Source organism: Streptopelia decaocto (genome assembly GCF_964273445.1).
Source record: "Streptopelia decaocto genome assembly, chromosome: 5".
NCBI lineage: Eukaryota > Metazoa > Chordata > Aves > Columbiformes > Columbidae > Streptopelia > Streptopelia decaocto.
In genome coordinates this window covers 22,312,749-22,330,301 of record NC_138659.1, presented here as the reverse complement: position 1 = coordinate 22,330,301, position 17,553 = coordinate 22,312,749, and the positions used below count along the sequence as shown (strand labels likewise).

The 17,553-nt window shown below is 36.7% G+C and overlaps 1 protein-coding gene across 3 annotated transcripts in view; it reads left to right on the top strand.

Annotated features, from left to right (window-relative positions):
- AGL (amylo-alpha-1,6-glucosidase and 4-alpha-glucanotransferase) overlaps positions 1 to 15,684 on the top strand; it is a 35,410-nt gene extending 19,726 nt beyond the window's left edge. For all 3 annotated transcript variants that reach the window (XM_082052914.1, XM_082052912.1, XM_082052913.1), the window contains 14 exons: positions 367 to 497; positions 1,094 to 1,230; positions 2,867 to 3,000; positions 3,734 to 3,909; positions 6,286 to 6,388; positions 7,644 to 7,869; positions 8,314 to 8,425; positions 8,815 to 8,950; positions 9,087 to 9,199; positions 10,382 to 10,593; positions 11,152 to 11,249; positions 11,794 to 11,881; positions 11,973 to 12,106; positions 12,374 to 15,684. In XM_082052914.1, coding sequence (XP_081909040.1) covers positions 367 to 497; positions 1,094 to 1,230; positions 2,867 to 3,000; positions 3,734 to 3,909; positions 6,286 to 6,388; positions 7,644 to 7,869; positions 8,314 to 8,425; positions 8,815 to 8,950; positions 9,087 to 9,199; positions 10,382 to 10,593; positions 11,152 to 11,249; positions 11,794 to 11,881; positions 11,973 to 12,106; positions 12,374 to 12,491 — 1,918 coding nt within the window. In that variant the 3' untranslated portion in view covers positions 12,492 to 15,684. The remainder of the gene's footprint in view (positions 1 to 366; positions 498 to 1,093; positions 1,231 to 2,866; positions 3,001 to 3,733; positions 3,910 to 6,285; positions 6,389 to 7,643; positions 7,870 to 8,313; positions 8,426 to 8,814; positions 8,951 to 9,086; positions 9,200 to 10,381; positions 10,594 to 11,151; positions 11,250 to 11,793; positions 11,882 to 11,972; positions 12,107 to 12,373) is intronic.
- The last annotated feature ends 1,869 nt before the right edge of the window (positions 15,685 to 17,553 follow it).

The window sequence follows — 17,553 nt, the reverse complement described above, 5'->3', positions numbered from 1 at the left end:
AGCCTCTGAGATACTCTTTATACGTATAATACTAAGCAGAGTTAAACTTGCCAGGCTCTTTTGTTTGTGTTCTGTGTAATTGCTGCTTAAAGTAGACAGACTAACATGGAGTGCGTGTCAGTGTTGGGGTATGATTGTTCAGAGTTTGTACTTAATACTATGTTTATAAATAGGGAAACATCTGAGCAGAACATCTGAAAAATCAGGCTCTTAATTTCCAAGATTAAGTGGTGAGAGAGTTGTGTATATGTGATTATTTTAATGTAAATCTGAAACTAGAATTGTTTGTGAAATCCTTTTGCTGTTTCTTTGCTAATGCTGCTTTTCGGGTTGGAATTTTATTTTTTTTCTCCACTATTTTTTCAGTATTGCATCTAAACTAACTTTGGCTGACCTAAATCAAGTACTGTATAGGTGTGAGTCAGAAGAACAAGAAGACGGTGGAGGTTGTTACAATATACCAAACTGGTCACCGCTGAAGTACGCAGGCCTCCAAGGTAATAGTTACAGCATCCTTTCTTTTTTGTGAAGAAAAAAAGTAAAGTACTGCTGCTCAGTCTAGATGATACCTTAGTACTGTTTTATGGCTAGTGACATTGTTTGGATAAAAAACACTAAGGTGGTGCTTTTTCTGCTTGACCTTGAGACTAGTCGGTCTTGTACCCAGGAGATCACATACTAAAACAAGAACCCTCTGTCTTGATACTCAGGGCTGCAAAATTAAGTTTCAATATGTATTTTAACACCAATGTGCTTGCTTTTAAAATAAAAAGAAAACGCATATACCTTTAGTGAAAAGTCACATTAATTAAACCCTCAGCATTACTAGATTATTGAGGAATGTTGATCACTTATCCAAATGTATGAATTCCATCGTGCTAGCTATTCAACAATGATTTTCATAACTGTCTAGGATGTACGGTGGGGAAAATACAACTGAGTTGTACCCTAACTAATTCTGCAAATCAGGAGAAGTAACACAATTAAATCCAGTCTAAAGCATCTATTGCTGTCTACCTTTTCCTCCTGAATTGTAATTGATGCTTGTGATAGTGGTGTGTCCTTTAATACACTGTTGGGTTTGTGTCTGCAGGGTTAATGTCAGTGATGGCAGACATCAGACCAAAGAATGATTTGGGTCATCCATTTTGTGATAATTTAAGATCTGGAGACTGGATGATTGATTATGTCAGTAATCGTCTGATTTCACGCTCAGGAGCCTGTGCAGAAGTGAGTAAAAATATTTATTTGGTGACTTTGGTGTTTTAAATTACTAGTTTGTTTCCTTTTCAATTATATATATATATATATATATATATATTTTTTTTTTTTTATTTTTTTTTTTTTTAAATTCAGTCTGTCTGTAACATATTTCTTGTCTAGGCAATTTCTTCTAAGGGATTAAACTGTTAATATGTTTTAATGCCTCAATTCTATTTAAGAATAGACTGCAGAAGTGAAGAGAAAAATAAGTACGGCATGAATGGGTTGTTAGCTCTTGCGTAAAGGCCTGCAGGGATCCTTCCCTGTTTGTTACTTTTCCTCAAATGAAAATGAGGTGACCATTTCTTTTAAGTAAGTACTTTTTCAAAAGAGACCTCAATACTACTGAGGCATGTATAATTGTGGTACAGTTATAGTAAGATTGCACAGTCGTGCACTGAGAAGACAGGAAATACTGACATTCAAGTTACCTGTGTAACTGCATTGTAATACACTCCTTTTCTTTCATTGTCATGTTTTATTTTCCTGCATGGCAATTGCTTTATTAATTTCACAGATGAAGACCTGATTTGGGTAGCTTACATGATGGATATAACAGTAAAGGCTTTAGCATACTTGTTTCATTTTTTTCTGAATTCAAGTGTAGTGATATAAAGCAGTCTAATGTACTGAAGTGAGTGCTGAATCCGACCTCAGACCGAGCTTTTCTAGGAAGGAACTTAGTCTGATACTTGCCAGACTTATTGCTTTTCAAAGACTGCTGCTTTTTCTTTTCTGTGTATTTTTTGAGTTCTCAGTTTGTGGTGTCTCATTCTGTTTTGCAGAAAATAAAGCACCTATAGCTATACTAAAGTCACATGAAACTAAACTTTACAATTTCACTGTTTACATAAGTAACTTTCCATAATATATGGATACATACTTTCTTCATCTGCAATATTTAACTCTTTTATGATGTTCTAGTAGGTGGCCATGATGTTCTGTAACACTACGAGAAGGAATGAAGCTAAGTACTTCCCAGGTGTCAAACATTTTGCAGTATCACAAGGTGGTGTCACTGGTGAAGCTCCAGACTTCTAAGTCCTAGACCGCAGTCATTTTCACTAGTGGCTGTACTTAATTTAGCCTTCTGATAATTTTTCTGTCTCTGGTCTCAAGCTTCATCTCTTCAGTCCTGCATTCTTAAGCAGAGAGAAACCTCATACCCGCACGTGGATTTTAGTGATGTCTTTTGAGTTGCAGCTTTTCTTTGCTACTCAATTTTAATAACTTGAGATATTTGCTACAAGACTAGTGAAGTCTCATCTCTTTCTATAGTTGATGTTCTTGTCCATTTATGTCATAGTACAGATTTTTCACTACTACTTTCCTTAAAGTTCATCTTTCTCAGCTGAAATTTTGGAGCAGGAGGATACAGTAATTCTACTACAATTATCTAGCATGGACAACTTAGATATGAATGGTTGCATGCTAGTGGTGGTGTTAATAACTGAAGATCACCTCATGTTTGAGGTGGTCGGGCACAACCTGAGTGTAATAAATGTACAAAACCTGCAACAAATACTTTAACTAGGTGGATCCTGAAAGCACTGGGTTTTGAATGCTAGTGTTATCAAGTTCTAATAATATTGTGTTTTAATAGGTTGGTAAATGGTTGAAGGCTATGTTTGTCTACCTAAAGAGAATTCCACGTTACCTCATCCCGTGTTACTTTGATGCCATATTAGTGGGTGCATACACAACGCTTCTGGATGTGGGATGGCGTCAGATGTCTAGGTATGCTTGGCGTGTCAGAGCTATAGAGGCAGCTCTGTATGTTTGCACCTTTTAAGTTTTATCTGCTGGACAGTCTAATTTGAATATTTTCATACTCGTCCAATGTAGAAGGCTAAAATTGGTAGTGAATATCAAATCAATTTTCTAATGGTGGTGGTTTGAAAGGCTGAGAGTTCAGATATCTACCCAGGGTTACTGATGGCATTGTGCAGTATGAGGAGGAAACCTTAAGCCATTGTTTCTTTGCCAGGCTTCAGAAACTTTTTTTACTCTTATTTTAATACAAATGCAATTGTTCTTTTAAAGTTCAGGGGAAAAAAAAAATACAACAGATCAGACATGATGCAGATGCTTTGTTCAACATTTCTTCATTAACACAGATAAATATCTTTCATTATCTGAGCTCTTTCCTTAGTTCTTGAAATATGTTTCATCTTTAGTTTCTGTTTCTCCTTTGTGTCCTGGAAAGGGAAGTATTTGACATAAACACTCCTACTGGCATTAAAAATTAATATTTAACACTAACATTGGGCACCCACTTTTGGAGAAAAAAGTGATTTACAAATTAAAGCTTACAAACAAAATTGGTTAATGCAAAATATTAAAATTAACTCCTTGATTATTATTTTTATTATGCATAATACTCAAGTCTTCTGTAAATGAACGAAAGTACATTTTATAGACTGTGTTGCTGAATGTAAAGTTATTTTAATTTAATTATGTTGAATTACAGCTTTGTGCAGAATGGATCAACATTTGTTAAACACCTTTCCTTGGGGTCAATCCAGATGTGTGGGATAGGAAAATATTCTTGTCTGCCAGATCTGTCTCCTTCCTTACATGATGTTCCCTATCGGCTGAATGAGATTACAAATGAGAAAGAACAGTGTTGTGTTTCCTTGGCAGCTGGTAAGTGACAACAATGTTATTTTTTTAAAAAGTCTTTCAAAATAATTCAACTGTTTATAGTAACTGTATTAAAATTGTCTTGATTGTTTCTGGTATCCATATGTCAGCAACTGTGTGTACAGTGTAGGCAGCAGTTTTCCTCACTTTTCCCCTGTTGTCACCATTTGATTGCAGGGTGACAATAAACCATGGCAGATGTCTTGTTAACCGCCCCCCACTTTTTCCCCCCCGTGACCCTCCCTCCCTCCCTCCCCACTAAGGAAAGGCAATAGGAGGGCAAAGAGAGAGAGAGAACTTGCAAGTTGGAAAAAGTTGAAAATGTTTTACTAATACTACTAATAAAATAGAGAAAATAATAGAAAATAAACAAAACCAATCTTGAATTCCCCAGCAAAGCTCGGTACTGCTCCAGCAACTTCAGGGCAGGCACCTGGAAGTCCTGGGTTGGACTCTGCAGCAAATCGGAACTGGATTCAAGGATGCAGGGTCTGTCACTAGGCCTCAGGTTGCAGGGACAGCAGGCAGGGTCTTCCCCAGGTGCCAGCCATAGTCGAAGAGAATGACACCCTTGTAATCTCCCACTTTTATATGAAATATCACATGGATGGGATGGAATACTTAATGGGTCAGTTTCAGTCACCTGTTCCATTCGCTCCACCTTGTAAATACCTGAGGTGCATTCTTATCAGTGACCTCGCACACCGTTGCTTGGTCTACCAAAAGATGTATCCAACTTCAGAAAAGTGCAGTTACTAAGAACTTAGCTGAAAGGAAAATTCACTAAAAGAGAAATTGGTTTTCTTTTTAACAAAACCAGGACACCGGTGTTTTAACTTGTGTTTAAGATTTAAAAACAAACAAATAAAAAAATCTCCACCTTTTTATTACTGCTTTTGGGAAGGGGGGACTTCATAAGCACTTTATTTAGAAGTTTTTTTAGTTTTATCTTCTTCTGTCACATATGGAGATCCACAAGTACATTCTCTTTCCAGAGGACTTGCTTGAGATAAATTCATCTTTAAAAAAGATAAACTTATTATGCTAAGTATATTTAAGAACTGAATTGTAATGGAGGTCAAGGGTGAATTTGGTGTTTAGAAGTTTGCAGAAAAAGAACCATTAGCAAACCAGAAGAACACCTGATCTGAAAGAGTCACCAGAAGGAAAGAGCATAAAAGCAATCAGCAAATACTGTTTATACCTCTGAATGTTCTGCCAGCTTCTGGCAGTCCTTGGATTGAGCACTTTACTGTGTCAGAAGTATTATGTTTTGTGTTTAGTGGCTTGGAATTAATTTATTTTTGTTTGAAGTTGGCTCATTCCTTTTCTGAAACCACAGAAACTTAACATCCACAGATTCTATGGCATCTCTCTCACCAGGGTGTTCATTTTCTTCTTTTTGCTGTCTGTTTTTCTCTCATGGAATTTTATTGCTTTTAGTTTCTTGCTTTTAGTAACATTCCATTTCCTTGCTTTAGTGTTACCTAGAAGCACAGAGGCACAATGTTCCCTGAAACTGGTCATAAAGATTAATTATACTGGAGAGTTTGGTTTTAAATATTCCCTTCACGTATTCACTGGTACTCATGTCTGAGATTGGTAACTTGTGCATAGACTGTGATTCACAGGTGCTGCTGCCATGTACTGTAAGACTGTGGAAGTGTGGAGGCCGTGTTGGAGTATTCACAAGTATTTTGGAAAAGTTATAGAAGTTAGAATGTTCCGAGAGACTACTGTTTTGAAACTTCACCATGTGGAATTTTTACTTTACCATATGGAATCTTTTATTTGTTAGACTGAAAAAGTTAATAAATGGAAGGAAAGACAAGGATTGACCTTACTGTTGTAATTATTAGGCTTTATCAGTCAGAATTCTTCTTAAGGTTACAAGTTACAATGTCTGCAGTAAGATGTAGGACTAGAAGCTGCTGGAAAAGAGAAACAGGGTTCCTTTATAGTGGCTGAGAACAATTTTGGGCTGAAGGAATTCAGCTCTCCAGTCTTATCCCTGTTATGCAACTGAGTTGACACAACTCTCATACGTAAGTCATAGTTCTGGATTTTTGTTTTATAGTTTTATTTCTGCGTTTTTAATTAAAGGATGGCACAAAGTGGTTCATTAAAGATTAAAATGTGACTTTATTATTGATGTGAGAAATTCTGTTGTGTGGTCTTGAAATTCTAGAGGTAATGGTTCTAAAATGAGGTTTTATTTCATTTTATCAAGAACTTGATCTAAAGGATTGTTAACTTAAGCTAGGAAAAAAATTATCAATGTGAATATATGTTTATGTCTGGTTATTTTTACACATACATGTGTGCTTCGAGATTTCTACCATGTCAATAAATGAAATGAACAATGACATTTCTTTTTAGGTTTACCCCACTTTTCTTCTGGCATTTTTCGCTCTTGGGGAAGGGATACCTTTATTGCACTGAGAGGTCTAATGTTAGTTACTGGGCGCTATCTAGAAGCAAGGTAAGACTGACTTATTCTTAGTTCTTACTGCTTTTGCAGGTACTTAAGAAAAAGACAGGCTCTCAAAACCTGAGATGACACACAAGCTGCTAGAAACTGTTCATGTGCAGTATAAAACTTTAATGAACCCAGATGGATTTGGGAGTTCTCTCTAAGCAGATTTAAAAGCACTACTTAAATAATTTTGTTTTGCTTTCTTAGCACTCATATGAAGCTGATGTTCTTTATTGAGAAGGTAGTTTTAACCCCTGTAACACTACTGCTTGTCCTTAAAGTGATTGTGTTTCCTATATACTTGCATCATTGTTGCTGAGCAATAATTTCAAAATTATTTCTTTACAAATTTGAAGTAGCAAGAGAATACTACTTTAAGGAGAAAGTATGATTTCATGTATACCGGTGTTTTTTGTTGTTTGATTTTGGTAAGTGCTAGTATTTGTCTATTAATACTAGAAATCAACTAATTTTGGATTGTTACAATCTGATATCTGTATGTAAATGTTTAACCTGACAAATGAGCCAGATATAAGCCAGATCTATTGATCTGATATTTCCATTAATCTTTTAATTTGCATCAAGCTCACCACATGATACAAGCATAAGAATTAGTTGTTTTAATTGAGAGTGTATTTATGCTGTTGTGCATTTGGCCAACTATTACCTTTCTCATGCAGTAAGATCTGCAGTCTACTAGTGTGTTCTATTCCCTTTTAAAGCTGGTTGGAATCCATGTTTTCTGCAAGATATGCGCAGCGGTTCTCAAATGAAACTTCTCATAACCTCAGTTGCTGTCACCTCTCTGTATTTTAATAGGAAATTCCCATCTACTCCTGCCCTCCGTCCCCATTCCACCCCACCCATCAGAATGGATACCAGGGTAATCATAAACAATGTCAATAAAAACCTTCCCTGTAACCTCGGTGCAATTTGGATTTAGGCTCTGTAACACTATGTATGAAAAAGCCAACTAGCTTTTACATATTAGCAGATGTATGAGTTGTACAAACTGATTTAATATATTCGTTTCGGGGAATTTGTAGGGAATAGATGAATTTTTATTGTAAAATAAGTTCATGCTGTATGAAGTCATTAATTGCTTTCAACAACAAACTTTTGGCATCTGTCTTTAAGATCCCTTTGGTTTCCTTGACTTACCTTGCTATTAAGGTAAACTCGACTGCTTTGTAGTTAATACTTGGTCCAATAATGGCCTTGAAAGTAACTTAGTCAAGACCATGTTTTCCTTTTGTTCTAGAAACATCATTTTAGCATTTGGTGGGACTTTAAGGCATGGTCTCATTCCCAATCTGCTTGGCCAGGGGACACATGCCAGATACAACTGCCGTGATGCTGTGTGGTGGTGGCTTCAGTGTATCCAGGACTACTGTAAAATTGTTCCAAATGGATTAGACATTCTCAGGTGTCCTGTTTCCAGGATGTATCCAAGAGATGACTCTTCTCCTCAACCTCCAGGCACTGTGGTAAATAATAGTTCTGATTTAAGTACTTAACACAACTACAAACTTTTAAGGAAAGGATGTAATTTTTCTGGCTACAAGAACCTGTCACTATCTGCTGTTAATGGTGAAAACTGATTACAGCACAAGTATTCTGTATTTTAGGCACATCTCACTACATGTGCATCATAAGATTAGACAGGTGCAGGGAGGTGGGAATGAAGAAAAAAATTCCATGAGCTTCTAAATTTTTTTCTTTGCTCTTTGTCTTGAAACAATGCTTATATTAAAAATTATATACAATGTGTTGCCATTGACAAAGCTGCTACTGAAATTTTAGATGCTTTTATTTTGAAGCATCATAAACTCTAGAGGCTAAGAATTACTACTCTTTGCACGTTGATATTAGCTTTCTACTCACTTTTCATCTTGCTTTTCACATACCATCCAAACATGCGATCAATCTAGGATCAGCCACTTTATGAAGTAATACAGGAAGCAATGCAACGGCACATGGAAGGCATAAATTTCCGAGAAAGGAATGCTGGTCCACAGATAGATCAAAACATGAGAGATGAAGGTAACGTACATAGAATACTAGCTTTGCAAGTCAAAAGATGATTATATTTTATATTTCTTTTCCTCTAGCTATTGAGTGTGTTTTTGAAAATTGTTTAGTGCAACTTAAGCTATAGTACTTTAAATACACTCAATGTTTAAAAAAAAGCCTAATTAATTATTTATTATCAGCAACTGTTTATATGTTGTGGTGCAAGTTATCTTGCACTTCTTAAGTTCACTTAAGAAGTACAGTTTCCTACAGAAACAGAAACCTCAGATCTCTTGTTTGGAGGCTTTGCTGTTCACTTAGGAGGTTTGTGTTTGTTTAGAGGTTTGGGCTGGGTTGGGCAGTTGGGGTTTGGTTTTGTTTAAGATATAAACTTCACACACGATATTCTTGCTTGGCAGGTTTTAATGTAACTGCAGGTGTTGACCGTGAAACGGGCTTTGTCTTTGGAGGGAACCGCTTCAATTGTGGCACTTGGATGGATAAAATGGGAGAGAGCGACAGAGCTCGCAATAGAGGAATTCCAGCTACTCCAAGGTACAAAAGCCAGGCTTTTGGGGGGACGTTTTTAAATTATATTTTTAGTTGAGATTAATCACTTTAAAAATAAGCTCTTTACAATGTGCTAGCAAACTGCTGCAGGTATGATTTTTTTAAATCATCATTGTTTTAGAGATGGCTCTGCTGTGGAAATTGTTGGCCTCTGCAAGTCAACCGTTCGCTGGTTGCTGGATTTATCTGGGAAAAATGTGTTTCCATACCGTGGAGTTACTGTAAAAAGACAAGGTAAAAACAGGCACATCTCATAACTGTATTACTGGAGTATAAAAATAACTAAAACAATGAAATGGTAGCCATATAACACCAGGGATGATTATCAAACTACTGAAAAGGCATACGGGTAAAAGGGGAAAAACTTGGGAAATTATATGATTAAAACCTTTTGTTACTACAGAAATTTATTAAGAGTTGCTATTGTCCTGTCAAGATTTCAAAGATTTTATTCCATGCATTAAGGAATTTTGGAGACTAAATACCATTTCTCAAAATGGATGTAAGTGGTAGGATTATTATGTATTATGATATGTATCTATTTATTACAAGAATAAGTAAAATGACACAAGACTATTCTGTTCTTTTTTCTTCTTTTTATTTTTTCAATATTCACAATACAGAAAATGACTTTTTGTGAATATTTATATAAGTATCTTTAGATGTCCCGCATATTTCAGAGGGTTACTAATCTGGGTACAAAGTTACTTTACTTTGAGCTTACCCAGCCAAAGTGAATATATGTGCCCTGTAAAGCCTTTTTACTCTTCAGTAAAGGATAATATTGGAAAACCATTAATTTAGTGGTTCTTTTGTTCTATTTTAGAAAATGTGACTAAGTTTGTTTTGTTGGGTTTTTTTTTTCGTGTGTGTGTGCGGTTAGGGGTTTTGGGTGTTTTTTGTGAGAATCACCAGATGGAGAGAGGTGATCCTTGGTCTTCTCCTGTAAAGCGTCAGGAGTTCAGGAAGAGAAAGCTTCGAAAGTGACACTTATCCTAACGTTTTGACACTCTCTTTGAAGTCTCCAAAACAGCAAGAATATGTATATCAAGTACTATAAAAGAGCTGACACATTACCATGCTGACATGTTAATTACAAATTTAAACTTATTCAATTAAATATTTACTACAGGTCACAGTACTGCATACTGTTTGCTCCCAGCTAGGTAGAAAATGTTGTGTGGGAAAACCAAAAAAAAAGGAAAAAAAAAAAAAAAAGTGGATGTGTTGAAGTTGATCTGCAGTATAATTCAACTTCTGGATAATAACTTTTTGCAATGCTATTATGTCCTTTGTGTTAGAAGTATCTTAAAAAAGCTTCAATATGCAAACCAGTAAAAATAGCCATAAGCATACTTCTGGTGTTACCACCGTGGCTGTTTACAGAAAACAAAACCTGTATGTAACATCTTGCAGGAAAGGAGGAAACTATCACATATGATGAGTGGAACAGAAAAATTCAAGGACACTTTGAAAGGCTATTCTTTGTCTCTGAGAACCCAGCAGATCCTAATGAGAAACATCCAAATCTTGTTCATAAACGTGGAATTTATAAGGACAGCTATGGAGCTTCAAGTCCATGGTGTGATTACCAACTCAGGCCAAATTTTACAATAGCAATGGTTGTGGTAAGTGAAGGGGAGTGGGGAGAAGCATTCACACTTAATTCAATAATAATGAAAATTCTAAGCTTGCGTTGTAAGGTTTATCTGCATGGCATTATATCAGGACCATACACTGCTTAGAATAACTTTTTGAAAGCTTCTCTTTTCCATGCCTTTAATATTGGTCGATCTTGGCGTAAGTCCTAAAAATACATCCTTGGCAGGACTTAACTAAATGAAGCTGTTGTCCAGTTTATAGCCAGGATAAATTTGCAGTGTTTGCCGTATTCAGAATGTCTTTTAAGGTTAGGTCTGGGAGGCCACTTTTCTCATCAACTTAGCTGATAAGGGTGGGTTGTTTGGTTTTTAAAGAGCTTCAGCAATAATATTTGGCAAGTGTATTTAAAATAAAATTTAAAACCACCACTGGATAGCTTCTGTGTTCTTGCTTACGCTGAATTGTAGGTTCAAGAAGTTGATTCAGTAATAATGAAATTTAGGCTTTTTGAGATCATCTGCATTTGTATACACAGTCTTATGTGTGTACATGCACAGAGTTTACTCCTTAAATGTTTGTTTTAGGCCCCTGAGTTGTTCACACCTGAGAAAGCTTGGAAAGCTCTGCAGACAGCAGAGGAAAAACTGCTTGGTCCATTGGGCATGAAGACCTTAGACCCTGAGTAAGTACAGAAGAGATAAGAATAAGTGTTAATTAGAAAACATAAGAGTGGGTATTATTTGTGCTATTTCTTTTGTTAAAATGCTCATGTGTACTTGTGAAAAGGCTGCAGTAAATACTTCCAGAACAATTATTTTGCTGTTCTAAAAGTCCACGCAATTGATTTTATTTATGTACACAGTCACCAGGTGGCTTTGGATGCCACACATTAAGCAAGTTAAAATTGGTATCATAAAATATGTTGAATTTTCATCTTGATACATACTTATATATGATATAGTGCACAGTGCTACAGTTTGTGTAAAAGCATAAGGGCAAAATTATGAATTCAAATAATTTGAAGACTTGAACCATTTTCCCACTAGTTCAAACCATATTTAGAATTCATTGTTATATAAAATACAGAACCTGATGGAGACCTCTGTGACTTAATCATCATTAATTGTAGATGCCATGACAGATTTGTGATTCATTTCTGCCTTTTGTGTTTATGTATCATTTTTGTTAAGGCTTTGTTTGCATAATTTATTTTTTCTTTCTTGTAGTGATATGGTTTACTGTGGAGTATATGATAATGCTCTTGACAACGACAACTATAACGTAGCCAAAGGATTTAATTATCACCAAGGACCTGTAAGAACCAGTTTCTTCAATTTTAGAAAAAGTGCTGTCACCTTTTCAAACTGACAGCTATAATACTAATCTCATATTGTTCTTTACTTAGGAATGGCTGTGGCCAATTGGATATTTTCTTCGTGCCAAATTATACTTCTCAAAGTTGATTGGTCCAGAGATATATGCAAAAACTGTAGTTATGATTAAGAATGTTCTTTCTCGCCACTATGTTCACCTTGAAAGGTAAGACACCAATTAACACAGATTCAAAATATTCATCCGAGCTAGCGGTATCCACTATCTAATTTCATGTAAAAGTACAGATCTGTCATATAAATAGTGTCTGTTTTCTACATACAAAGTTCACTGCTATATGTGCTATTGCAGATCTCAAGTCAGTTCATTTTCCTACTGGAATAATCTTCTAAAAGGTTTTGAAGTGAAATGTTCTTTTTATTTCAAGGTATAATCTAACAACTACACTTGTTTGTTTTTTTTTTCTTTTATCAGATCATCCTGGAAAGGGCTTCCAGAACTGACCAATGAAAATGGACAGTATTGCCCTTTTAGCTGTGAAACTCAGGCCTGGTCAATCGGTGTTATCCTTGAAATCCTTTATGACTTGTAAAAGTTTATTTTGATTGATTTGATGAAACTTCTGTGGTCTTCTTATTGGGCATAAATGGACTCTTGGCTTATATTGCAAGGGAAATGTCCTGTTCCGCACAATCACTTAAGCTGTGTCCTGACTTTCAAAGATGCTGAGTAATGGCAGCTCCTGTGCCCTACGACTGTGTGGGGCTTGGGTTGTTTTTTGAAAATCAGGCCATGACAATAAAACTGCAGTGCACACATGATGCAGAAACTTCTAGTAAGGAGCGATTTTAAGAATATGCACAAACTTAATTTTAAGTAGTTTTGGTTATTTAGGCTTTTCAAATCAAAATCTTAATGTAGCAAAGTTAAGTGGCTCTTTCCTGAGCTAGAAATACAAAGAACAGCTCTTATGTTTTTTCTTTGTCTCTTTAAGAGTAAATGGATATTTTGCAAATGCATGCTTAAAGAGGAGTAGACTAACCTATAGCTTTCTGAATTTGTTATGCTTTCTGCTATAGCACCATACAGTAATGAAGGCAGAATATGTTGTCTCTCTGTTGAACTATGTTATAAGGAATTTTTTGTATGTGTTCAGTTGAACACTCCGTTAAGCAACCACAGAAATAAAGTTTACGAATACGGTAATAAACCAACATTATATATAAAATCTTTGAAAACTTTAAGCTACTTTGAGGGTTAACTTATTAGCAATAATGAGGTAATATCCTATGGTAATTAATTTTTGAATTTATTTAAATAGTGTGGGCCATGTAGCAAACTTATTTCTTCATTTAAATCTTTTTTCACCGTGAGGAGTTCATAAGAAGCATGTGCATGTGCATATATGTTAGGGGAGTCCAAAGATAGAGAAGCCAATGTGCTTGACTGCTTAATTAAATTAATTTATTGAAGTAGTATGGTCACCTTAGCCCTTTATTCTTAAGAAAATCCTGGCTTCAGTGAAGTGGGTCAAAACACTTAACATCAGTGGGAAGAGACACTACCCTGCCACCAGAGAAGAGGAGGCTTTTAGGCCTTTTTGAAGTGACCCCACTAGGAATAAGCATGCTGCCTCTATGTGGGGGTCTTTGGGAACTGCATCCAGTGAAGGTGATGCAAAGTGCGTTCGGTGTTCCCAAACTGAAGGGTGGCTGACATAAAGAGCAGTTGGTAATTCTCGAGTCTCTGTTCATGTGATTTTTTTTTTTAATGTTTTTTTTTTTCCCCATTTTAGTGTAATAAACAGGCAGAAAGTGAGGCTGATAGCACTTCCCACATCACAGGGAGAGAAAGCAAAACTGGTATCGCGTTTCTTAATGTCAGACAATATATGTTGAAAAAATACACGCAGGATGTAATTATAATGCACTAATAACACATAGGTCAAGATTTTATTGTATTTTCAAGTTTCTGTACCCTGTTTAAAGTACAGTGCAAGTGTGCCGTCTTGTTCAGAGATGTGTTACAGATAGATACACTGAAGGGCAAATTAATAGGCTGAAGACAGATGAATTGTAACAAGTGGCTATATTCATGTTATGTATTTGAAAGGTAACAAGTATTTGAACTCCCTTTCTGAAGTGTTCAGTACTTAGAAGTTATGATTAGGGAAGGTCTATATTATACCTCAGCTTTTGAGCTGCTGCAGTGCATGGGTTGGGAAGTTTTTATTTTCTTGACACAATGTGTGACCGATGTCATTGGATCAAAAACGTAACTGAAATGTCTGCCACAGGTTTTTGGTTTTTTTTAATATGCAAGAAGCATATGTTTTTCATAATGTACTGAACTTGCCAAAATTTTTAATTATGTTGAGGTGTATGTCCTACTGTATCACTAGCTTGTTAGTGTTTTCCTAGAAAATTATTTCTTATTTATTATTTCAAGGTATGTCTTATAGCTCCTGTGGTTTAGAAAGCAGGAGCAATATGGCAGAACAAATTCTTCCTTGATGAAAACACTTTAAAATTGGAACTGCAGCTTAAGAGCTATGATGACTGTTGAAAAAGATTTCCACAAGGTGTCAAACTATAAACATTGGCAATAACACTGCCAGTGTTGGGGGAAAAAAAAAAAAAAGTGAGAAAATTATTCATCAAAACCTTCCTACGTTATTACAGATAACTTTCCACTGTTTTGTAAACTGCACTGCTGATAGAGACTGCATATTTGTCACTGCTAGTTTCTTTTTCTAATTTAACAGTAAAATTTTAAAGATAAATCATCACTGTGTACACAAAAATACGTATGTTATGGAACTTATAAACATGCCCATATATTGTGTTGCTTCTGCACTGATTAGTTGAGCATAGTTTTTTTTGACAGATGTTTTAAATAGGAAAAAATATGTATCATATTGATAGACTTTTCTGTGAAGTAGCAACAAAAGCAAGATTTGAGGTTATAACTGGGGGGGTTAATGGTGGTTTGTTTGTTTGGATTTTGTTTGGTTTTTGTATCACAAAGCTACTCAATACTTCGTCAAGACGGATAGTTTAAAAATTAAGAGGGAAGAAAGCAGTGTTAAATTTAACACTTATATGAGCTTATATTAATCTAAATGAACTCTATACGTAAGTCATAATCCCCTAAAAATAGCTGACTTACATTGACTGATCCTGAACTGTATTTTCATTCATTAGTATCATTTATATTGTACACTCAAAAACTTTTATTACTGCAGAGTTATAATCAGTAAAAACTGGTTTAGAAATAAACTAAAGAACTTAGTAACAACTGTGATCCCATTGTGTTCCAGTTGGCGTTTCTTGATCTATATGGTGTTGAGACTTTTCTTTTTCTTCCTCTCAACTGAAATAATTTTATCTGTTACCAGTGTTCGTACAGTTAATAACTCTTGATTTATTCAGATTATTAACTTGAGTATTCAAGTAAAATAATGTATCACTCTTGCACTGCATGTTGTCATGTAAAATGGAAAGATGAGTTTTACATATGTCTGTCTAGCACAGCAACAACTGATTTTTAGAAAATGTCATTATTCATTTATTTCTGAACTGCACAAAATAAAATCATTTAATTCAGTCAAAATTAACCTTTTCACTTGGTTGTTTGGGAAAAAAGTCAAGTATTAGAGACGATGCTGCTTGTTCAGTTTGTTATTTTATACACATCAGAGAGATCATTAACTCCTCAGGTCAAATATTAATTTTTAAAAGTGCTAACAACGATCAGCTAATTAAAATAAAACCTCATCAATTTGACCTCTGTACCCAGATTCTTATGTGTGTGTCAGTGTCTCAGCTGTGTTTGAGTGGGGTTGGACTAGAAGAGCTCTGCATATCCCTTCTGCTGCAAGTTATTATGTACTTTTAAGCCGTGGTACTGCAAATTCCCAAAGAGAACAGTCCGAAGGTAAACTGGTAACAGCTGCCCAAGTGATATGCAGTTATTAGTTAACTTCCTGTGCAAAATTTCTGTCACTATAGAGAAGGGATTCCACTTTCCAGCTCTGCTTTGTAAAATCAAGGTCTCACAGCACAGCTGGCTCTGATAGAACATGTTTGGTGAGTACCCCAGTTCATTGCATGCTTTATAGATCAGGATTTTTCTAATCTTCTGTTCAAGCATTTCCTTTGAGAAATTTGTTTTTCTATTGTATAATATTTTAATTTTAAAATATCCTATTGAAAAAACATTACAGAACTGTAAAAATACTGGTTGCTGAGTTGCCAAGGAGAGGGGCAGCTGGTGACCTCAGAGCTGCCACCTCTGAAACCTCATGGCACCTCAGGCAGCTCCACTGAGGAGAAAATGGATGGTTAGTGGTGACCAGGCAGCTTTCTGCTGACAGCCCCTTTTGGGATTGCACATAGCAATTTGGGAAACATCTTTAGGTGGGAAATTTGCCATATTACTGCAGGTCACCCCAGAATGACAGGTAATCTCATCACCTGAGAAGGGGCTTCCCCTTCCCTGGAGGCTGCGGGGGATGCCTGAGGGGGTCCTGCAGGCCATCTCCACAGTGCCGGCCTGACCGCCTGCCTGGTGGCGGGAAAGGTGAGGGGCCGATGAGGGAGGGGCCCCGCGTCCACTTTCCTGCAGAGGGGACACAGGCTGCCCAGGGCAGGGCTGCTGCTTGGGCAGCATGGGGTTCAGCACCCTGTGTGTGGGAGCCAGGTCGGCAGCTGCGGGAGCTGGGGGCACTTGCTGGGCGGGAACCTGCGCCACAGGGCTGAGCAGTGCAACTGGGTGATGGTCAGGTGGGTAAATAGGCAATTAAATGTAACCGCGTGCTCAAACTAGCCTTTAAGCGTGTCAGATATTTACAGCGAGTACTGCCTTGCTGTGCATTAGGTCACTTTTTAAAGGTTATTTGAGTTCTCTTCCTGAGCGAGCGGCCCTTTGTAGACACAGCCCATGTATCCTCCTGCCAGCCACAGGGTTGCGCAGCGCCTCATGATTCAGGAGCAATGACTGTCAAAACACAACCCTGCTAGGACATCATCAGCCCAGTCATTAGAAGTGTCTCATGAGACCGCTTGAGGCGTTGACCAACACCACCACCAGGTGCAGCACCATCCAGAGTGACGAGCGTTTCATTATAGGTGAGCTCCACCTCTGTTGGGAAAACTGGTGAAACATGCCCTCATTGAAAGAAAACATGTTTCAAATGTGCCTGTAAACAGTAAGAAGAAAAATGGATTTGCCTATGAGTATTTGGTTTGTTTTGCAAACTTTGGAGCTTATACACCTGGCATTTTGATGTAACAGCATAAGGGAGAGCTCAGCCCTGAGAGTTCTTCCCAGTCTGTGAGACTTACCTGTGCATTTGATCTTTCACAGAGGTGTTTACCAAATTAAAGCAGAGGCTTCCTAGTTCTGAGTGTTGCATAAAAGTGCAGCTGTCCAAGTGGAGCAATGTTCGTTTAAAATTGGGAAAGGGAATGTCAATTTCAGAGCGTGAACAGCATGTACAATCCTGAACAAGGTGCAACTTCTTTGTTACTTGTTCAAATCACCAGTTCTCACAGGGTCAAATTTCAAAGCAGAATTAGCAGGCAAACTTGCCAGCAGTTGTGTTGGTAGGAAAATGAACCTGAGAGCAATATAGAAAGAAAACTGTGTCCCTG